The sequence below is a fragment of the Pituophis catenifer genome, unplaced genomic scaffold (assembly GCF_029215685.1).
Source record: "Pituophis catenifer annectens isolate HBS135680 unplaced genomic scaffold, rPitCat1.0.hap2 SCAF_3, whole genome shotgun sequence".
Taxonomy (NCBI): Eukaryota; Metazoa; Chordata; class Lepidosauria; order Squamata; family Colubridae; genus Pituophis; species Pituophis catenifer.
Genome location: NW_027256883.1, coordinates 141250185 through 141274572, shown reverse-complemented (window position 1 = coordinate 141274572; position 24388 = coordinate 141250185). Strand labels below are relative to the sequence as shown.

At 37.5% G+C, this 24388-nt stretch overlaps 1 protein-coding gene across 1 annotated transcript in view; it reads right to left on the bottom strand.

Moving 5' to 3' along the window:
* Positions 1–2645: 2645 nt before the first annotated feature.
* Positions 2646–24388, bottom strand: part of LOC139315055 (vitellogenin-1-like) — a 48400-nt gene continuing 26657 nt past the window's right edge. Inside the window, exons 20-33 of the mRNA XM_070941079.1 lie at positions 19594–19729; positions 18033–18129; positions 16581–16705; positions 14346–14726; positions 13840–13896; positions 12286–12348; positions 9669–9872; positions 8295–8437; positions 7585–7723; positions 6806–6929; positions 5759–5957; positions 3336–3430; positions 2872–2966; positions 2646–2759 (exon numbers count right to left, since the gene is read on the bottom strand). Coding sequence (XP_070797180.1) covers positions 2646–2759; positions 2872–2966; positions 3336–3430; positions 5759–5957; positions 6806–6929; positions 7585–7723; positions 8295–8437; positions 9669–9872; positions 12286–12348; positions 13840–13896; positions 14346–14726; positions 16581–16705; positions 18033–18129; positions 19594–19729 — 1972 coding nt within the window. The remainder of the gene's footprint in view (positions 2760–2871; positions 2967–3335; positions 3431–5758; positions 5958–6805; positions 6930–7584; positions 7724–8294; positions 8438–9668; positions 9873–12285; positions 12349–13839; positions 13897–14345; positions 14727–16580; positions 16706–18032; positions 18130–19593; positions 19730–24388) is intronic.

Genomic DNA, 24388 nt, shown 5'->3' with positions numbered 1-24388 from the left:
ACTCGATTTTATTGAGGGCCGCATCAGGGTTGTGTTTGACCTTGGGGGGGGGTTGGAGTGGGCATGGTCAGGGTGGGCATGGCCAGCTTGATGTCACTCATGTCAGGGATACCTGTGGGAAATCAGTCCTCCTGAGCTCTGTTTTCATTTGCAGAGGGTTGCAGGAGGCCTTGGCAGGTAAAAACGGAGCTCGGGAACCCATTTTCACTGGCAGAAGCACTGTGGACAGGTCCTTCGCTGTTTCCAGGGTGGCCCCATCGGCCAGATCTAAGTACCCTGCAGGTTGGATCCAGCCCCTGGGCCTTGAGTTTGACACCCCTAATCTAGATTAATCCAGCTTTAAATATGGCAGCACTGATATTAGGATCTGGTGTCCATTGCCCCTAGTTTTACAAACACAGCCATTTGGTAAGGCTAGATCTCCATCCTCCCCATAAAAAAGTCTGATGGGAATAAGATTAATAATTTGCCCTGTTTATGTTTACTTTCATCTGGGATAGGCTTGGCATGATACCTAATTTCTTCATAGAACTCTTCAACGCATTATGAATGTCTACTATGATGTATGTAGTAATTCAAATGTTAACTTCAAAACATATCGTTTTTGACAATCTGTTTTAATAATTAAGCTGGCTTCTTGCTAATAAATAATGGTGGTATTACTTTATTTTCAGCTCTATATTTTCTGGGGATAAGAAACAATAAGAAAGGCCATGCAAATTTATTTAATATGATGTGCATTTATTGAGACCTTCATTCAAAGATTAGCACATTTGATTTTTTTATTTATTTCCAATTAGCATAAACTATTCACATTACATAGGGCTTCCACATCTCTCAAATTATTTAGTTCATCTATGGACTAAAGTGTTTGTCTGAAAGAGGTTATCTGGGAAAGATCTTTCCTGTCTTCAGTCAGATCTTGCCAACAAGACCTTCTTGGGTTTTCTTGCATCATCTTGGGTCTTCTTGGATTAAATTAAGTCCGTTGCAGTTTCTGCCACAAAAACACAATCAATATTAATAGATAATAGAATTCAAAGCAAACACATTGAAGAAAATTTTTGTAGGCATTTTGATTATATAAAACAGTATCATTCTCCATTTGAGTTAGTAATGAATGTCAAAACAATTTTTGAACAGATGTGGGATTACAAAAAGCTAGAAATTTCATTTTCAGGATTTTGTCTATAAATGCAATTTTCAAATAATCAAACAATTATTATTTTCAGGCTGTTTTTTTTTTTGTTTTTTTTTTTTGCCAGATACAAATGCTGTCTGTTCACAAATCCCAAATCTCATAAAGGAAAACAATTCATCCTAATATTTCAAGCTCCCAGTTGCTAAATTAAGGAGCAGAGCATTTCAGGAAAATAGCTGATTTCCCCATTTTAACTAGAATGTGACAGAACAACAAATCCTGGTCAGAAAAGGGATAAATCTTGGTTTGAAGAAAATAAAATCATATGGCTGGAAGGGACCTTGGATGTTTTCTAGTCAAACCCCCCTGCTCATCTTTCTTGAAAACTTCTAGCAATGGTACACCCACAGCTCCAGAAGGTAAACTGTTCCATTGGTTAATTATTCTCACCGTCAGGAAGTTTCTCCTTAGTTCCAGGTTGAAGCTCTCTTTAATGAGCTTCCACCTATTGCTTCTTGTCCTATCCCCAGGATTTTGGAAAATAAGCTCACCCCTACCTCTCTGTGGTAGTCTCTAAAGTACTGGAAAACAGCTATCATGGCACCTCTAATTTTTCTCTTTAGTAACCTCAGGATGTGCAGAGTGATCCCCTTAGGAAAATAATGTGTTTATGAGCTAGATGCTGGCATGGTATTTTATTCCTCTCTTCCTCTTCCTGTGACCAAAAGTTGTGATCACTTCCAAACTGGTATGGAGGCATATGGTCAGAGGTTACTCCTAGTATGCATTCTGTAGATGGGATACAGCTGCTAGAATTAATTAGAAACTTCTGAAGGTTGCCCTATTTCTAGCTATGGATGTCTACCACCACAATCTTAACTTTATATAATTTCTTTTCATGTTTGGAGAAACCATTGAATGACAAAGATTATGTGCCAGTTCTTTCTTGAGTTCTCTAACTAGATTTGTGTTTGTATCCTTATGAAACCTATTCACTGGCAACCTTTAATCTCAAAAGACTACGGTATTGTGCTCTGGAAAGAGGTCCTAAAACAGCATCTGGTGTGACTAAAAAAGCCAATTCGAGAATGGCAATCCCTTCTACACTGAGGGCAGATATATTCCATCCCCAGCCCAGCCCCCAGATTTCACTGGTTCCGGGACTGCCTCTTTGCCTCAGCCTGCCGAACAAGTGTCTCTTCGAATTGGAGAAGGCCATGCTACATCTTTAGTCTCCAAGCTGAACGATCAGAGATCAAGGATTCCCAGACATTAATGTCCATTCCCAAGGCCTTTAGATCCCTCTTTATGAAACCAGGAGGAAGAAATAGAATAGTTTCTTTCAGGTTTAGCATTATGTGGACATTTTAAAATTGAAAGCACCATTATTTTAACCAATACATGCTGCTTCAAACATTTATAATTAATTTCTATCTCTAAAATGTTCAAACTTCAGAAACCTACAATGCATACCTGAATCCTGCTGAAGTTCAGGAATTAAAAATCAGTATTGCTCAGTGCCAGCTTGATTTGCGATCAGGTATTCATGTTTCATTTCTCCGTTGTAGTCCCCGCAAAGTCCACAGGTTTTGCCTTGTGCTTTTGCAGAAGTTTTTATCTACATGAACAAATGAGATGTTGCCACAGAAGTTCAAGTAAATTTTCTTGCAGTATCATTTTTTAAAGTAAAAATAAGAAATTCTTGCACAAAAAACAGCAGTCTGACTTACTCTCAGTATGACACCATCATATGCCACGCTTTCCAAGCCATATTCAGGAGCCTTGATAATAACATTGTTGGTTGTTCTCAAAATTTCAATGTTTTCTACAAAGAGAAAGCATGGCTTTAAAAGGCTGGCTGTTTACTTCAAGAGTTTTCAAACCCTTAAAGATAGCCATTGCATAATTCTATATGATTCTTGCTTCAGGATTCTTTCCATGCAATCATGTTTTCTATCAGGTGGGTGGATTATTCAGCTAACCCAAAGGGGTTGCCCCATTATTGATAAATGCTCCCTTCTTTTCAAGTGCATTTTGCTACATTCTTACAGTACGTAGAAATTACTACTAAGTAATTCAAGTTTATTTTTTAAAATAATTATTGAAAAAAATAAAGTAACTGAGCCAGAGTACATAGACTAAATGAGCTGATTCCTATTATTTAAGATATAAAATATGGTATCAGATGCAGTACCGCTGTTGTCTTCAGATCGTTCTCTATTTGTTGGTATTGGTGCTTTATTATGTAACACATTCAGCATCCCTACGGAATCTTGGATTGTGATTTCTCTGCCATTGGGAAAAAACAAAAAAATGCATTTTGGTAGAAAGTTAAAGAAAAAAAAAGGATAATAATTAGCAGAAAAGAGTCAGCCTTTCTCTGAAGAAATGCTTTTGCTATACCCACTACGGCTTGAATAGATGAAATTTGGTTCAAAGTACTAAAGTTGCCGTGGACTTGTCAATCTGGTAACATGGAAACAGATACCATTTTTATTTTCTTTTTATGACCCTGTAATCCCTTTTATTGGTGTGGAATTGGGGCGACTGAATGGAGCTAAGTGTTTACTGGTCGGATGCCGTTCCTGATGCCTATGTAGAGTTTGCAGCAGATATTTTTTATTACCATCCTGATAGAGAAACATCTGTTGCTGCTTAGGATTGAAAAGATGCCATGTTCTTATATAATTCAGATTGGCCTGAAAAGATTTCTCACTGATGATCTAGCTAGAGCAGAGGTGTCAAACTCAAGGCCCCTGGGCTGGATCCGGCCCATAGGATGCTTAGATCTGGTCTGCGGGGCTGCCCTGGAAGCAGCAAAAGACCAGCTCATGATACCTCTGACAACAAAAATGGAGCTCAGGAGGGCCGCATGCTGTCTTCCCAAGCGCCGTTTTGCTGACAGAGGGCTGCAGGAGGCCATTGAGGCTGAAAACAGAGCCTCAATGAGTGGTTTTGAGTTGGTCATGCCCACCCTAGCCATGCCCACCCCCTGGCCCGCTGACGTCAAACACAACCCTGATGCGGACCTCAATGAAATTGAGTTTGACAATCCTGAGCTAGAGGAAGAAAAGGCTGTTTCATTGTTACCAACAACTGACACCGAAGGGGTCTCTGGTGCTTTCTCAACTTGGTTGTTTTCTTGCAGATGTTTCATTACCAAACTAGGTAACATCATCAGTGCACAAATATTCTCTTTTATTGGAGCTCACACTGAGTTACTTCAAATCAACTAGAGCACTTCCCCTATACCAGGGTCAGCAACCTGCGGCTCTGGAGCTGCATGTGGCTCTTTCATCCCTCTGCTGTGGCTCCTTGTCACTCAAAATATGCGTCACAACCGCCAATGTGTGACACCCACCGGCACGTGATTTATTGAGGTTTTCAACCCCGGGTAGGCCAACCATAGATAAATCCAAGAAAAAAAAAGTTTCAGAAGAAAACAGAATGTTTAATTCAACTACATATGCTAGTTTTGTGGCCACTCAATAAATAGTCAGGCACGGAAAGGGTTTTGTGTCCCGGTGTTTTCTTTTCTGTGGGAAATGGGTCCAAATGGCTCTTTGAGTGTTTAAGGTTGCAGACCCCTGTCCTATACCATGACCAGTCCTCTTCAACTAAAACTAAATGTCATCAACTGAAAAAAAGATTCTTCCTCTGTTCATGCTACCTTACAATCTCTCTATTGTTTTCCTTATTTAATTTTTTAATTAATTTATTATATAAATTATAAATTTATAAATAATTCATTTATTCTAACCCTGTTATGTCCTCACATTGTTTGAAAAATACTTGTATATAAATAACACAATAGGTATCAATAATTTCATAGATTTTAATGTAACAGTATTTATGACCAGTCTATGGATAAAAGATTATCAAGCACCTGAGCTACTGTATGTGTAAGACTTCTAGAAGCTCTGTTTCTTTTTCTTTACTATTTTTTACTAATTAATTAGTAAATTAAAAGTATTTCTCTGTAACCCACATTCATTGTTATAAGCTTGTTCAGATGATAGCTATCCTGTAATTCTTTAAAGGTGGGAGACAGCCATATTATATTCTAGAATATATGTTTAGGGAAGGCAACTAGTTATTGATAGCAACACTTTTGTACTGGGTTGACTTTTTGAGAAGTAGTTCTGTTATTACCTTATATACCTATGAAATAAGCTAGTATGAGATCCCATGATTTGTATGGATCATGTTTTCCAGCTTTAATTAGAAACCAAAACAGCATCACTACCAGATGATGGGAAGTACATTTTACTCTTCACCCCCAAAGAACCACAGATTCCTCATCACATTTTTAAGCTTGCTAGGATTTCCATGAATGAGTTGAGTTTTGAATGATCATGTTGACATTCATTCTTCTAAGTCCCTGTAGGGCTGTTTTAGTTGAAATGTTTAAACTTAATAGGATTCTATCAGGCCTTCACTCTTTGTAAAACCTGGCCATTTTTGCATGATTTTACAGAATTGAGAAATTTAAAACCCCAATTATAAGAAATCTCTTATCAAGAATGACAGAATAAGGAAGCCATTTTTTAAAACAAATATTGAAAAAGAAGCTATTGGAAAGAAACTTGAAATAACCATCCATTTGTTTAAACTTACGCTGAATTAATGGATATGTGAATTTCTTTAGGGAAACCAGGTTTGGGATTGGGGATCCATATTTGGAATTGTGATTTATAACTGTCAGATGTGGTACAATCCTTAACTATCAGAAGGTCGCATTCTCTGTTGCCAATACTCGCGTTGAATGTCTTGTTGTCAAAGGTTGTAACCCTTTCATCCTGCACCTCACACACAGCTGATAAGAAAATAAATAGTAGGGTCAGAGTTAAACTTCAGTCCTACCTATTGGAAAGTGAAAAGCCTAAACAAACCCTCAACTTTTGCCAAATAATTAATTATACTAAGCATTGCAACATTTATAAACTTATCCTGCTACATAAACAAGTAAGATAACAATTTCAAACCATGTTGAAATGATGTTTGCTAATATATTTACCTAGGAATAGGGCTTATTTAAGAATCCCTAGTTGATATGAACAGGACTAGATCAGTGATGGGTTTCAAATTTTTTTACTACCGGTTCTTTGGGCATGGCTTGGTGGGTGTGGAATGGCTTGGTGGGCATGGCAGGGGAAGGATACTGAAAAATCTCCAGGGGAAGGTTACTGCAAAATCCCCACTTCCTCCCGATCAGCTGGGACTTGGGAGGCAGAGAATAGATGGGGGTGGGGCCAGTCAGAATTTTTACTACCAGTTCTCCAAACTACTCAAAATTTCCACTACCGGTTCTCCAGAAATGGTCAGAACCTGCTGAAACCCACCTCTGGACTAGATGTTAAGGAACAAAAGCTCAAAAAATGGGTTAGATCATTACTGATTATATTATTATAATAACTATTATATTATTAAATAATATTTAATCATTGTTATGATTAAAGTGGATACATTGAAATCAACCAGACTTAAATAGCATAATAATTACCTTACATCTCAGTGATTTCAACCAGCCTAACTGAAACAATATTAAGCTTAGATTCGGTTCTATGCTAACCAAAAAATAGCCACAAAAAGATAAACGTAGTCAATACTGGTTAGTCTATTAGGTAGGTACTGCCTTTGTGTAAAAGCAGCATTTTAATTTACCTTCAACTTCTTTGGACAGCCATAAAGCTACATTCAATTTGCTTAATTTTGGACTCTGATAAGATGGACTTGGGATGGCAGTGGGAAGAAAATCGGGATAGAAATCATCCATGTAAAAGGTTATCTGGAAAGAAAAAAAAAAAGACACAAAGACTAATGCTGCTACAAATGCATTTTGATTTAACATTTCATTAAGAGAAATGTTTATCACCTAACACCATTATTTTATTTATTGAGCCATAAACAATGGATTGAGACAAAACACAAGAAAGGAAAACACGTTTTCTTCCATCCACCCAGCTCTACTTGGTCACAAAAATTTTGTATGGATTATAAAGGGGTTAAGAATGCATGCATAAAATAGTCCCTAATATGCAGATGAAAAAGCAGATGATAGCCATGGTGGCACAATCTTCCCAAGTCAAGTAATAGATAGTATTAGGATTTCCAAGTATAATTAAAGCATTTTTAGTGGATAAACCTGCTCAGATAGGTGACCAATAGACCAACAACAGAGAAAATCTTCTTCACAGGTTAAAATGAATGGGGAAATGGCCTATATTTAGGTCTCTTAGTCTAGAAAAGCATACATACAAAATAATTAAGGACAGGAACTGATCTAATCTACATTTTGAACTTTAAATGATCTCAGTATCATGTCCTTTGAAATACCTGCCTGTGGCACTGTCTATCCTTTTCACTATACCATTCCATTAATTATCCAAATCCAAAGGTGGAACTGTATTAGTAATTTGAGAAAATGGAAAAGGATCACCTACACCAGGAATTATAATGATGGCAACATGAGCTTCTGGAGATTTTTCAATAATTCTGACTATCATCTCACGCGCAGGATTCTTCTGATAAGCTGTGGAAAAGCCTAAACGATATGCAATTCCGGGAAGTAAATACATAAACCTAGGGAAAAATAAAGCTATAGATGTGATTTATTTCAGAGAAAGGCAACAAACCTCTTTCCTCCTGAAACTATCCCCTATAATTCAGCAATGTTCTCTCCCTCCCAAAATTAAGGGTGGAGTTAGAAAGCCTTAATTCCTTTTCCATCACTCCAAAACAACAGTTCATTGTTTGAAGTTTCAAAAGCACTGGAAAAAGTGACTTAGGATCATTTTTCACACTTATGATCATTAAAGCCCCTCCATGGTCACCTGATCAAAATTCAGACGCTTAGAACTGACTCATATTTATGATGGTTGCAGTGTTCCAGAGTCATGTGATCATCTTTTTGCGACCTTCTGACAAGCAAAATCAACGGGGAAGCCAGGTTCACTGAACAACGATGTTACTAATTTAGCAGCTGTAGCAAGAAAGGTTGTAAAATGGGGCCAAATTCACTTAACAATAGAAATTTTGTGGTTGTAAGTCGAGGACTTCCTGTATTTTCCGCTAGGAAATTTAACTCACATCCATTGAAAGAAACACTTTAAAAATCCACAATTGGAAGAATGAGAAGTTACAGAGATCTTACCGGAAATAATGTCCATCTTGTAAGAAATGAAGTTTGGTCCATTTCATTTTCAGCTGGAGAGCTTTATAAATTGCAACTTTGCCTGTGGACATCTTGAGTTGTATTTTGTAATCCTTGCATTCATGTCCCCAGCTCAAAGAATACTTGAAGAGGATGTAAACACACAAATGTGATAGAAATTAAAAGAAAAATGGTGTGTAGGGATCACCATGGGATTGCCTCACTTCATTAATGGACTTAGTGTCGCAATTTTGTGTAACCTAAGCAGAGGTTCACATAATTTAACAACTGATTTGCCCAGAATAAAAAAATGTGTGAGCACATGAGCACCATGTACACGGCGTCAATACCACGGTGATTGTATAAGACAGGATAGCGCCGGGGAAGATGGGTGGCCCAGCCACTGGCCTTAACTATTGGTTCACCCAAACTGGTCCGAATCGGCTGAATCCCACCCCTGAACCGAAGTCTGTTAGCCATGCCAAACTGTACCAAAGGATTTGGAGACATATTTTCTGCTCCAACATAATTCAAGCCTGCTACCAAAATGGATAGGGGTATGGAGTATATTTAAATTAAAAGAATATTTGCAGTTTTTGCACTTTGATTCTAAAATTTCCTCCTGCTAAAGATCTGATTACCATTTCTCCCACTCCTCCCCTTTTTTGTTACTCTTTGAATATTAATTGGGTACTGGAGTCCTTTCAAGAGCCCTTGAGAGCTCTATTTGAAAATACCATTGATTTTAAAATGACTTAGATTTAATATAAAAATCTGGATTAACTTTAGGCTAGAAATGTAGCCCAAAGTTTTGCAATACATTGGATTCTGTAACAGAACCTAATCATTTAGTAAAAAAAAAAAAAGGCAAAAGAGAAATAGTAAAATAATCATTAGAAAGATTTATGATTAATAATGGAATATCTATGGAGATCCTTAGTTATCCAAGTCATGATTGTCCCAATGGTGCTTTTTCAAGAGGCAAATGGACTTTCTGGCTTCTCTTTCAAAATGTTTCGCTTCTTGGATGAGAAGCGAAACATCTTCAAAGAAAAACTAGAAAGTCCAGTTGCCTCTTGAAAAAGCACCTTTGGAATTAATAATGGAGCAATTCAACTTGTTCAGTATTTTATTAGGTACCCATTTACTAATGAACATTAAAAATTGGAGCTCATTCTTCTAGATGTACAGTTTGACTGACCAACTAAGATACTATGCAGAACTCTGAAATTCCCAGGCAGCTGTAGAGGCCTGAGATTGAGAAAGACATAGATTACAGAGGTGAAAAGGGTTTCTAAAAATATATATTGTTGTATAAGGCAATGAAGTTTAGCTACAAAGCAACTTTCACAATGCAATTTTTTTAAAAATTACCTGGAATTTGGAAGGTAGCACAAGGCTATCAAGACATGCCCTCCATTTAGTTTGGTTGAGTTGACCTGCAACTACTTTGAAATGGTTTTTGTGGTGGTCACGCTTTTTATACAAGGAAAAACTGTAGCCCTGGTCTTTGCTGTCACTCCTAACTGCTTCAAACACAACAGTGAGATATGGCAGAACACCTCCAGGTGTTTTTACCTAAAGAGACAAACAAAAAGATATGATTTTAATCCATGTTTTGATTAGGTAAGATTCCAAAATCATTTCTTTGGTGAATTGTGTAAGCAGCAATTTTTTGAGCCTTCTTTTGTTTTTATTAAAAAGGGCTTCTATAACAGTTCATTTGATATTCCAACCAGAAGATGGTACTGGAATAGGAGCTTGGATAAGTGGCTACTAATGTTAGCAAAAGAAGGGACTTTGGTTCTTCAGCCACCTATATAATTTCATTTATTGGTATCTTAATTCAATTGTGTTTTTAAGAATTTTGCACATTTACAGTTTACCCTGGCTAGCTTTAGATTGATATCTTTAAACTGTAGCCCAACACAGAAAGTTTTGGAATACATTGGCTTCTGTAATGGAACCAAATCATCTAGTCAAAAAAATAAAATAAAAAGCAAACAGAAAGCAAAAGAAAAATATTTTAAACCGAGCTAAAAATAAATAGCTATTATTTGTATCTACAAATACAAATTTGTATTTGTATATAAGCAAAACTTTCAAACTATGTTCATTCCTAAAGTTGGATGGATCTGGGTTATGTAGATATCTGTATGTACTGTATATACCATGTTTTTCTGAAAATAAGACCCTGTCTTATATTTTTTTGAACCCCAAAATATGTGCTTGGCCTTATTTTCGGGGAGGTCTTATTATTTTGTGGTGCGTGGAGCAAGACAGGGCTCCTCTTGCTGTCTTACCTGATTTCCAGCTCTGTCTCCCTAACCCTAACCAGAGGAAATGGTGGGGACCAGCTACACATGCATTTTAATATTTTCGGGGAGGACTTATTTTAGCACATGTGCTCAAAAGCCTGATTGGGCTTATTATCTGAGGAGGTCTTATTTTCAGGGAAACAGGGTATGTACATATGTACATACCCTGTTTCCCTGAAAATAAGACCTCCCCAGATGATAAGCCCAATCAGGCTTTTGAGCACATGTGCTAAAATAAGCAAACACACACATGTATGTAATACATGCTTCTCTGTATTATATATTTTTTTTCAGGGATGATTTTTCACCCACACCCACCTACCCACCTACCCACCCATTTCTGAGGGGAGGCAGACCAAATAATCTATGGATTGTGAGGAAAACTCTACCCTTGCGTCCCACTCTGGTGTGTCCCCAAAGGCCATCTCCCTTCCATGGAGGAACTTAACAACAGCCAGCCTGATCTCACCAGCAGACATCTGAGTCACTCCCTCATTTGTCCCTCACTGGCCACTGCCATTAAGAGCTTTAAAATTTCAGCCTTGGTTCAAAAGCAGCCAATGGCTATTTGCTGACTAGGCCTTGCTGCCAGCTGATTGGGCCAGAGGGAGAAAGGAAAGAGGATGGAGATGTGTCCCTCCCATCTTTTCTTGAACCATGCAACCTGCATATTTCTGGGACATATACCTGGAAGGCGTAGTGGTGCTGAAGAGGCCACAATTCCCCCCAATTTTCAATCTCATGGCATGTGTTCCAGCATTGTGTAAATTACCTTATTTGAGTTACCTTGATTCTATAGTTGTTGCCCTATACTTTCCAGTTTTGTTTGATGTTACAAAGAAACAGGGATTAGAGTTTTAGTAGTGTATATGTGCCTATCTATTCTCTGTCTGTCTCTGTCTCTCTCTCTCTCTCTGTTTCTGTCTCTCTGTTTCTGTCTCTCTCTCTCTCTTCCTCCCTCCCTCCCTCATCAATCTATCTTCTATTTGTCTATTATCTATCTATCAATCATCTATCTATCCCAGGCTAGAAATCAGGAGACTGAGAGTTCTAGCCCTGCCTTAGGCATGAAAGATGGCTGGGTGATTTTGGGCAGTTATTTTCTCTTAGCCCATAAAATTAGGTGCAGATAACAATCCAGTTGGCAAATTCCTGTGGTATCCAATAGATCAACATTCGGTCGATCTGAAAAGTGGACTCTGAACCTGGAGAAAGTGTTGAAGTGTTAAAGTACTTTTCTGAGTTGAAATTGGTTTTGTGCAGCCCTCTACCAACTGCCAGAAGAAAGCCTAAAGCATAGCCAATATTTTAAAAAACGTTGGATGAACAAGAGGCTGAAATACCAATTCAATTCAGTTCAATCCATTTCATTTTTAAAAAATAATCAGAAATGTATAAAAAGGAACCAGGGTTGTTGCTATGTTGCCTTTCCTTCCAAAGTAATAGCCAGGTTATTAGGGAGTTTCATGCCAGAGGGAACATCTTAACTTTGGTCACCCCAGTCCTAATTAATCTCTCTAACCTAATGAGTTATCAGCATAATCTAATAAGCCTTATCTCAACTGGTACATTATTCCTTACTCTTTTTCTGAAAATACATATACCATTTGATACATCAGATTCTTTTTAGAAACATACCAATTTACTTTTCTATTAATTCTTTAAAAACATACCTCTTCTTCCCAGCTGGACTCATTTCTGCTGCTTGCATCAGAATAAGACAATGGACCACTTGACTGCACCATGTAATACAATATTTAAACAGAATTAGAGATACTGAGTGGCAGAGGACAAAGGTAGAAGAATGGAAAGGAGTGATGAAGGTCCATCAAAACACAGGTTGTGATATCTATGCAAACAGCAGCGGTCTTTATTTGTATGTTTTGGGGGAGGAGATGGCAACAAAAAATTAAAGCAGTCATATCTACATGCAATATCAGATATTGTGTTGATTTAACAATTGGTTTGTCCTTTCCAAAGTACCATCTAAAATAGTGTAGGCTTAATCTTAGGGATTGAATCCCCAGATTCCAGTCTTGTACTTTTTGGAAGGTCCTTCAGGAAGCTAAAAGAAAGAACTGTACTTTTTCAAAAGGTTGGGATATTTTAAGACACAATTCTGAAAGTCCCTATGAAGCTAGACTGATTTTATGTACATCAGAGGAGCATGCATGCTGGCGTGGTAGCACAATGGTTATAATGCAGTACTGCAGGTCTAACTCACTGCTCACTCCAGGAGTTTAATTCTGAGTGGCTCAGGGTTGACTCAGCCTTCCATCCTTCTGAGGTCGGTAAAACGAGGACCCAGATTGTTGGGGGCAATATGCTGACTCTGTAAAACTGCTTAGAGAGGACTGTAAAGCACTATGAAGCAGTCTAAGTACTAGTGCTATTGCTATGCATGGTTTGAAGTATTATATAATAACTTTTATTTGTGGTCACGGACCAAAATACAAATATAGGGTTTGAAGTATTATTATTCTGTGGACTGATTGTATCAGCCCAGGATACTCAGTACTGCTTGTCTCACACAAATCAGGTGAGAAACCTGCAAAAACCCTAAAATGAAAGACATGGAGTAATATATGAAGCAGGATGAAACAGTTGTATTATTGGGGCAGAGATTAAAATCTATAAACAAATCCAAATATTAACTACAGCCAACTTACACAAAGAAACCTGGCACATGTTCATTGGCTGAAACTACAATGAAATGATGCCCTGACCACTCACTGACCATTTCAGTTATATGTGGTGGTGGGGTTCTTTTTTATGGATTGGATTGAAGGAAGGTCACCACTCATTCCAGCATTTAGAAGCAGGTCTCTCTTTGCTTCCAAGCAGACTTCTCTGGAAGCTTCTCTGCAGCCGCTTCAGAGCTCTGCCGAGCCTTACAGATTGACTGACTGGCTTATTTATTTATTTAGACAACTTGTACGCTTGCTTAAATATCATAGCAGTTATATGAAATACCTTGCTGGTAAGTCATAAAAAAACAGTCTCTGCTGGTTAATTTATGAGTGTGAACTGGGAAATATTGTCTTCATTCTCTAGCTGACAGATCTGCTTGAGTTAAATTATTTTCGCATCAACTTGCACATTCCACAATCATGTCTTATTTGAATTCCTTTTCTCCAAAGAAGAATGGAAGTATCAAGCATTGGAATCTATCCACGTTAATATAAAGAAAGGTCAGTTAAAAATCATAATAATATATTGAAACTCACCTGTTCAATCTGGCTTTCCCTGAAGGGAAGCTTTGCCAGGTCTCGGCCTTGCAATTCCTGCAAAATGTCAAAGAAGAAAAAGCAAAGCAAGGGTTACCCAAATGCACACGGCTGCATGCATGCATTCATGTTGGAAGCACCGAAGCCCTTCTGGGTTGAAAGGATTAGTGAGTGACGTCACCATCGCCCAGGGACGCCCAATTGGGGTCTCCTTTCATGCACCCATTGAAGTGGTACCTATTTATCTACATGCATTTACTCGCTTTTGAACTGCTACGTCAGCCAGAGCTGGAGAGAAAGACAGGAGCTCGCCCTGTCACACAGCAGCATTTGGGTCTCAAACGTGGGCTTATTGATTATCAACCCAGCGTCCTAACCATGTGAGCCACCACGCATGTAGATGCACATTTCTAAAGGAAGAGATAAACCACATCCCAGCCAACAGAGATTTTGAGCTAATGCGCCCTGCAGGGAAAGATTTATCCTAAGTTAGAATTGATGGGTACCTTCTCATCTTTGTGATGTGACCTCTTGCCGTGCTTCTTTTTATCCCCATCTTTCTCACCACTTGGATAACCCTTCTCCTGTTGTTGTCTTCCATAAATATGCGTATCATTTTGGGTGCTGTCACTGCTATCGCTGCTATCGCTGCTATCGCTGCTGCTGCTGCTGCTGCTGCTGCTGCTGCTAGAATCATCAAGTTTTTGCTTTTTATCCAAAGGATGATGCTGTTGGAACTGAGGTCTCTTCTGATACGGTTCCTGTTGTTCTTGATCATTATCTTGCTTCTGGCTGGTAGGAACTTGTTTTAGACTTATAATTTTCTTCAAACCACTATCACTGCTTGATGAAGTTTCAGTGCTCTCATCACTCTCGTCTAGATAGATCTAGCACAGGATATACCCAGAGAGAAGAATATCTGTCATCTCATGTAATCCTAAATCTTAGGCAAATTGATATGTGGAATTAACATTGCAAGAGCAATATCGTAAATGCTAACAGCACAGATTTTTCTGCACACTTGGAGTGCATATTGAAGAAGTGAGGGCACACATTCAGGCCCCACAGTTAACTTTCCTAAAGAGTAAGATTCTTCTGAAGATACTGATGTGTTGAGTAGAAGATAATATAATTGCATTTTGCTTAACACTTAATGGTCATGTTGAGATTTCCAATCATATGTTTCTGACTTGAGTAGTTAGCATGTAAGAATGGGCAGTGGGACAGAATTAGTAAAAAATACTCCCCGATTTCTTGGAAATGTGAGGCGGATCTAGGGTCATACTACCATATGTGGTGGGAGTGCTCAAAAGCAAAAAGTTTCTGGCAGCAAATAAGCAGCTGGTTAGAAGAGATGTTCATGTTCAAAATAGAAGTCAAGCCAGAATTTTTCTTACTGGACATGACAGATGGCAAATATGACAAAAATGTAACCTATTTAATATTGCATATACTTATCGCGGCAAGACTAGCATTTGCTCAAAAATGGAAGTGTAAACAAATTCCCTCAGAAGAAGAAGTAATACACAAAATTTACAGCTGTGCAGAGCTGGATAGATTTACTTTAGAACTCAAAGACAAAAAAAGTGAATCAACATACAATGAAGTCTGCAATAAATTTTATAATTGGTTAGATAAGAGGAAGAATGCCAAAAACAAGGGATAACGAATGTCTGGAAATGTATATATCAATGTATATCAATATATCAAGGTATATTGAATTTGTGAATGTAATATAGGTTTACTAAATATATATATAGCTGTTAAGAAGTAAAATACTGTATACTAGATATATAATGAAATAGGAGATATGTAAATTTGTATATAGATTAAGGAATATATTACTTATTAACTTAAATTTGACTCAAATGTTAGAAACCAGAGACATTGAGCAATGTCCATTGTTTTACTTTTAAAACTAATAAAATATTTTTTTTAAAAAAGGGCAGTGGGACTATCGCAGATTGGCTCATATATGTACCTTCACTTCTTCCAGATTTGAACTTGTCTGGGCAAATGGACCTCTTGCAGAAGGTTGCTCTCATAGAAGCTTATAAGTCACATTCCATGAACGGTAAGCATTGCTCTTTCATTTAATGGCACTCAATCATATTCATAGTCCTAGCTATGCTGTTCACATTAGTTGGCAACTTGTCTACACTATAATTTATGGAATTAACTGCATAGTTCACAATGGGAGTGAATTTTAGAGCTGGCAATATGAAATTTGGGAGTATATTAATTTAGGGTTTATTTATGATTGTTAATCATTTGAACCTAATAGCCTCTCTCTTCCTAAGGGATAAAAACCTGTTTTTGTGGAATAAGGCCATGATTTTTCTTCATCCTCACATATAGTCTCTGTGTTTAAACAAATGTGGCTCAGCACTATATAAATTGTGTTTATTACTCTGTGGAGCAAAGCATTTGATGTATTTCTTTCTGAAGAAATTAGAAGAAAGAATACAGTTAACCAATGCAGCTACTTGCACAGTAAAGCCCTAACAATCCACATTGTATTTTCAAAGTCAGAATAACTTGATATCTAAGCATATTATCCTAACAGTATTCACTGTAACTAATTATTTATGTGGTTTTCTATGATACTTTAAGACATTGGTGTAACCCATAATGTTTAAAACAACACCAGCAGAACATCAAATGTTTACATATGGGCCATGTATGATGTTGGGAGGGAAACTTGGATGGTTGCTATCTTACCATCCCCCCCCAATAAATACCTTGTTAAATTCGTCAATCGACATATCTTTTTCTTCATTTTTTAACAAATGTACCATCTGATCAGCAACACGAGCACCTCCTCGAATGGTGAATCGTAGCTTCTCAATTGGGACATTTGGATCAGCTGAAATTATTTTTATTATTGTAAGTTGATACAATCATTGTTCACATATATATGAACACACACACACACACACACATATGTACGCACACACATATAAACACTGTACTGTAGTGACATAGTAACACATAGAACCAGTGGCGAAATCCAATTTTTTTTTACTACCGGTTCTGTGGGCGTGGCTTGGTGGACATGGCAGGGGAAGGAAACTGCAAATCTCCATTTCCACCCCACTCCAGGGGAAGAATACTGCAAAATCCCCATTCCCTCTCCACTCCTGGGGGAAGGATATTACAAAATCTCCGTTCCCACCCCACTCTGGGGCCAGTCAGAGGTGGTATTTGCTGGTTCTCAAAATTTCCACTACCGGTTCTCCAAACTGCTCAAAATTTTCTATTAATGGTTCTCCAGAACATGTCAGAACCGTGCTGGATTTCACCCCTGCATAGAACCATTTGAACTTTGATATTAATATGAGTTTAGCAATAGCAGGTAGCGGCGCCTACCTGATTTTGGCTACTCTTAAAGTAGTCATAGAATTGGGGCTGCTTAATACTTGAATATGAAACCACCAGGGATTCTAGGACTTTAGGCAAGCGTGGAGAGTCAAAAAAGCATATTGAAGAATGCATTGGCTAACCACTACCATATTGTTGCCGAGAATAATGGATATGTCATTATCAGAATCAACCTTGATTTGAGGGCACCTTTATCTTTGTCTAAAGATCCTACTAAGAAGTAATGTTAGTAAACTAATGTAAACTACATTAGTTTACTAGCCTAATTATCAATGTTCTCTCCTAATGCTATTTTTATCTGTTTGTGAAAAATAACAAAAAATATAATACAGTATGCTGCATTATTAAAAGAGTTCTGGATTAAGGCTTGGCAATAGAGAACAATAACCCAGAACAGTAGTTAATTTAAGTCAGCAAGTGCTAAAAGAATTATTGCTAGGTTAACCAGTAGAATTTCATCATCTTTTTGAAATATACTACTGAATTTATGCCATTACTATATCATTTTCTTAACCTAATTACTATGAGTAAGTGTCATGTATTCTACACTGCACTATGTGTCACAGTGAGATTTTCACAGATTAGAACACAACACTTAAAAGCACCATTTATATTACTTTTTTCCTGTAGCTTTTAAGTTTTTGATGTAAACTAGAAATCTAAACAAAATATATATACATATAAATATGACTTACATTCCTTGAGGGAGAATTTAAAAACATGTTCTTCAATGAAGTTGTGTACAGATCTTCGTGCAATACATGCAGTATTCATATTTGCCCAGTGAAAGCAAGCCTTACAACCAAATGTACAGGTTTCAAAGCACTTTGTTTGGTGAACTGATTCTAAATACTTTTTCAACGGTGCATCGAGATTTTCAGGTGATTTTTTTTCTGATGGAAGCGTGTCCTGGTTGGATAATGAACATATTCAGACACAAACTCGACATTAAACTTTGAAATGTTATTTCTGTTTTCCTTTTAGGTTTTCTTACTGTTTTTTTTATTGTTTTAATTGTTTTTAACCTGTAAAAATAAAGTTTTAATACTGTGTGTGACCAACCATACGCTAAATAAATAAATCAGACACATTTCTCCCCTCCACAGTTTATTTATTTCCCTGAAGGTAGCCATGTTACTTTGCTGTGTTTTGAGCAAAAACACAGTGTAAGTGATAGCTTAAAAGCTAACTATCTATTTAATTATAAAATGAGATATATTACATGGGTTAATCTTTAAGGTACCATTAGATTCTTTCATATTTCACTCCTTTTGGTAAAGATGAATAATTCAAATGTGCCATGATATTTTAACTTGATCAAATATTACAGTCATTTTCTGGATGTTCATATAGAAGAAATGCAGCTATTGCGTCAACAATATAAATGATATGGGTCTAGGACTTTTCGTCTCTGACTCTTCATTCTCCTCGAGCGTTTCTCCCTGGGCGATTCTCTCCCAATTTATTTCCTCAGCTGGCACACCTCCAGCCTTCACGCTGGGGAATGGCTCACCTCCACAGGAGATAAGTTGGGGGAGAATCGCCTGAGGAGAATGAAGAGTCGGAGACGAATAGTCCCATTCCGAAATGATATCTAATTTTCTGTTCTTGTAGCCAGTAATGGTCAATCCAGTGCTATCGATACTGATTAGTTATCATTAATTTCTTAACACAATTAACTCTGAATCAAATCTTGTAGGCTTTAATCACAATTAACCTTAATTGGATCAGAATGTATTCAATTTATTTGTCGTTAGGTACTAGATACCTGAATTCTTGATCTAAGAGAATAAAAAGGCTGGGTGTTCTTAGAAGTCTCTAGGTTAATATTATATTATGTGTAATACAGGTTTAGTCCTCGACTTACAACAGTTCATTTAGTGACCATTCAAAGTTGCAACGGCACTGAAAAAAGTGACTTGTGACTATTTTTCAACTTACAACCTTTGTAGCATCTCCATGATCATGTGTTCAAAATTCAGATATTTGGCAACTGGTTCATTTTATGACCTTTCCTCTGTCCTAAGGTCACATGATTTGCAACCTTTTGACAGGCAAAATCAATGGGGAAGCCAGATTCACTTAACAACCGTGTTACTAATTTATCAATTGCAGTGATTCCCTTAACAAGTGTGGCAAGGAAGGTGGTCAAAACTCACTTAACAAATGTCTCACTTAACAACTGAAATTTTGGGCTCAATTGTGCTTGTAAGTCAAGGACTACCTGTATAATACAATGCCTGCTTTAATTATTGCTAGTATCTTGGTGGGAGAGAGGGAACAGGAAACAATAAAAATAAATTATTTCATGCCATTTCTATTGCATATAAGATCAGCAAACAAATAAACATCGGGAAATCCAGTATGATTTACCTTTCTTTCATCCCCTTCTGTTGTTGACATATCAAAGGACTCCACTACTGTTCTAGACTGATTTTCAGGGAAGGAAACAGGAGTTGACACAGCAGCTGCCTCTTCTATATTGCTTGTGATAGCAGATGTCTTCAATCTGCAGGAGAAACAAAAACATAGGGAACGTTGCTTTAGAACAGGGCTGTCAACCTTGTGGCCCCTGGGCTGGATGCATCACGTGCTGGCCACGCCCAGTTTAGCGAAGGGAAAAAAAAATCCTGATACAGATAATTCAGATTAACAGAGTTGGAGGGGACCTTTGCAGGTCATCTAGTCCATCCCCGTGCCCAAGCAGGAGACCCTACGTCTGCCGCTACCTAGGATTGAACTCACAACCTCCTGATTGTGAGGCAAGAGCTCCACCTCTAGGCCACAGCAAGAGATACATCTTATAAAACCAAACTGATGACAAACACCCTTCCTTCCATTTTGCTTCACCAACTCTTAACATGACCAGTTCTGCAAAATTAAGTTGGCATTGCCTGAAGTTGTTTTTAAATTTAGGAATAGAAATGGTTTCTCGTTCAAGCTTCTAAGAGATTCAATCACAGCACTGGGATTTCACCAACCCTTGCTTTTGTAATTATAAAGCAGAGACTGTACAATCCAGGCAGAAGGGGGAAAAAAAAATGATGAGATGAAATTATTTTGCTCGGTTAAAAAAATAGACATTAACTCATCACAGAATTCCCCATGATAATTCTCTGAGAATTTCCATTATTGCAAATTAGCTAATCTGGTTGCTTGGTCTACAGGATCCCATGCTGTAGATCAAGTTCTTTATTCTGCTATAGTACAGTAAATGACTCTTTGTTAATTATTTAAATAGCTTAAATAATTAATTCTGATGTTGCCTGTATTATATTAGGACTCTCAGAACTTTTAGCCAGAATTGCTCAATTCTGCAGCCATGACTGTATATGGTTTATACCCTCCATATACAAATATGGTTGATTAATGTTATCTAAAAATTTCAAAAATATAGGGCAAAAGCCTATAATATAAAAAAAGCCCCAAAATAACTATAGATTTAAATGTATAATGTTAAAGATTTGCAAGATCGATTTCAGCACCACAAAGAAGAAATCAGTTCCATAAGAAGTTTATAACTACTTTTATTAATATTATCTATACTAAGAGAATCTTGTAAGTCTGACTGTGATTTCCTCCTCCTTCAAGTATCCCCCCCCTCCTATGTACATGAATTAGGGAGGTATTTAGCTAATTCACGTACATATGGGGGGGAATACTTGCCTAGCTCATTCCTTCATCTTGTTTTGAATTTAAGCAATGTTCCCCCCCCACCCCCTTACTGCTTTGGTAATGAATGTGGCCTATCTCTGTCATCTTCCTTCCTTAGTACACACATGGACATATTCTCTTTGTCTCTCTCTCTCTCCACTTATGGTGTATCTTGAAAGCCACTGATGCCATTGCCTTGGGCTTGTTTTAGGAACAGAGACTGATGTTACCTGTCTGGCTGTGAACCGAGAGGCGATCCTTGTTCCCATGTTGAATGTGAAGTATTTCACATTCAGGGAAGAAAACTCAGAACCCCTCATCCTTTCTACCTGAAAAGTGGTTTTGCATTCCTTTCATCTCTTCCTTTTCTCGGTGCCATGCTGCTGAATTCATAAGGTGTGCCGCCGTTGCAATAAAAATAAACAACAGAGAACAAATAAGCTTTATTTTTTTTTCTCCAAGTTCTCTCTTATTCATAATGGATATGATAACCACACCCTGCAGTAAGCTTAGCTAGAACGTTCAGGAACTAAAAAAAAAAAAAAAATCCCTTAACTAAGATATACTTGGGAACAAGTTGAAGGGATCAAAGAAACTACAAATCAACTTGCATTATATGATGGCTCATCCAGGCAAAATAGATTAAAAGGAAGTGGCTTTCACATTTTTCACATTCAATAATTTAAACCATCCTCAAATCACAGGGTGTATATCTCCAGGCACAAGTCATTGGCATTCTCACCTTCCTACTCCTGCTGCTTTTTTTTCCGTAGTCCTTTCTAATTTTTTTTTAAGCCAATAGCCTAGCTTTATCACTTAACAATACTTAATGATCAATTCTTCCTCACTGAGAATGGGAAGCCAGCAAATCGAGTTGCATCACAGGGGACGCTAGTTGTTTCCTGCCAAATCACATAGCACAGTAAGAACAAGATGCCTGAGAGCCAAGTATTACTATTTCTTTGTGCTTTAGCAGAAAGAAAAAAAAGTTACAAAGAAGGCCTAAAGGTAGAGTATGAAAGTGGATTTGTGATCTATGATCCCGAGGGACATACAAAAAGGGAACAATTGCACAATTCCTGACTACAAGAGGTGATTCTTTTTTCTTTTTTTTTAAAAAAAAATAGCAGTAGCATTTTGGATAGATACAATGCTGTGGTTTGCTTATTTTGTATTTATTCAACTGACCTGGTGGACCTCCAAACATTTAAATAATCAGTTCAAACTAGCATAGATGCTATGGCTGCACTGGATTACTTTTGCTTAATGTGCAAATGACAGTCTGTACCTCAAAGAAGTGGCAAGATGAATAAATCTAAAAGAATAGTCACTGAATTTTGATGAGCCTTTATACACTCCATATTTTTGACAATGACTTGACAAAGCTACAACTGGTACATCATGCAATGGCTTTAGAAATCTGATACTCCAACGTTATGGACTTTACAGTCCCTGTGGGGCTTACCAGAAAGCTTTCAGGGTCAATTCCTACTATTGGTTGTTAGTTTTAAATCTCTCTCTCTCTCTATATGAGCTTTGGTGTCACAGTGGTTAAAGTGCAGTATTGCAGGCTAACTTTGCCCATTGCCAGGAGTTCGATCCTGACCAACTCAAGGTTGACTCAGCCTTCCATCCTTCCAAGGTTAATAAAACTGAGGATCCAGATTGTTGGGAGCAATATGCTGACTCTATAAACTGCTTAAAGAATGCTGTAAAGCACTATGAAGCAGTATATAAGAGCTATTGCTAACTTTGTTGCTTGTATCCTTGCGATTTATATTGATTTTGATTGTTTCCTAGTATGATTTGATTGTTTATTGTACCATATGACTATCACTGGGTGTTGTACCCTGTGATTCTTGATGAATATATCTTGTCTTTTTATGTACACCAAGAGCATATGCACCAAAGACAAATTTCTTGTGTGTCCAATCACACTAAATAAAATAAAGAATTCTATTCTATTCTATTGCTATAGTGCTCAGATCTATAAAGGACTGCTTGATCCAAATCAAAACTGTCTGCTTTATGAGAATGTCTACAAAAAGTGCTTTTTCAAAGTTGCACCCTGGAATGAAATGAGAAAAGAAATAGTAATCTTCTCATTATGCCCCCAGAAATTTGATTGGCTTCTTCTTTAGTGGCATTCAGGAAGACCTTGAACATTTGCCTTAGAAAGGATTTTGGTGCTTCAGTTGTATTTAGGAGTCACCATGTATTATTGTAGCTGTATTTTAATTGGTGAAGGGGACATGATGGCTGAGCTTGTTGATCAAAAGGTCGACAGTTCAGCAGTTCGAATCCCTACTGCCGCATAACAGAATGAACTCCCGTTACTTATCCCAGCTTCTGCCAACCTAGCAGTTCGAAAGCATGTAAAAAATGGAAGTAGAAAAATAGGGACCACCTTTGGTGGGAAGGTAACAGTGTTCTGTGCACCTTTGGCATTTAGTCATTCTGGCCACATGATGACGGAGATGTCTTCGGACAGTGCTGGCTCTTCGGCTTTGAAGCAGAGATGAGCACCACTCCCTAGAGTTGGGAACAACTAGCACATATGTGCGAGGGGAACCTTTACCTTATTTTAATTGGTATTCCAACTGGAATTCCAAACAAAGTATAATATGTTACTTGCTTAAATTACATTTCTTAAAATACCTGACATTATGCTTCAAATGCCTAGGAGATGATTGGTTGTAAGAATATATAAAAAGTTTCTAATGGCTGGGATCCAGCTGAGATCTCTCCCAATGACATGAAAGACATAATTTAGTCAAAACTAACCAAAAGGATAACTGATTTGGTTTGGTTTCCATTAAGTGACTATGAGCGAATAAGATATATTTTCTAAAATTAAAAGAAGTTTAAACTCCATGATCAGGTCTTGGAAGTAGTCAGAGGCAGAGTGAGGGGGAGGCAGGTAAGTAAGGGGAGTTGGAAGAAGCCCCTAACCTTACTGAAGCTCAAGCTAGGAGACCAAAACAGATATGACTTAGATTGGAGTGTACGGTCATATAATAACATGAAATTCTCAGTTAATGACTGCAATGCGAAGTGCCAAGATTGCTGTCGTAAGTCATTGTGACCATGTGACATCTCATTTTATGATTGTGACAACGTACAATAGCAATCTGTGGCCATAAGTCAAGGATTACTAGTATCTTATATCATACCACCCCACCATATATATCATCCTATGATACCATTTTGTCTCATTTGCTTCTTGCAGAAATGAAGGAAGGTGTGTATTTTTCAGAAGTAGCCTTTCATGATGATCCATTTAGGAATGAGATAATGGATTGGATTGAAAACAACTCTAGTCCTTCTTTCTGCTATAATATATGAAAATATTTTCTGGAGAAGCAGGACACATTCCAGACATCATGAGTTTTATAACATAAAGATAAAGGAGAATATAGTAGAACCTGTTTCCCAGTCTTTCCTCTAATGGGAATTGCTGGCTTTCACGGAAGGAAGGAATTTTACGGAATGGAATTTTTGACCGAACAAATAC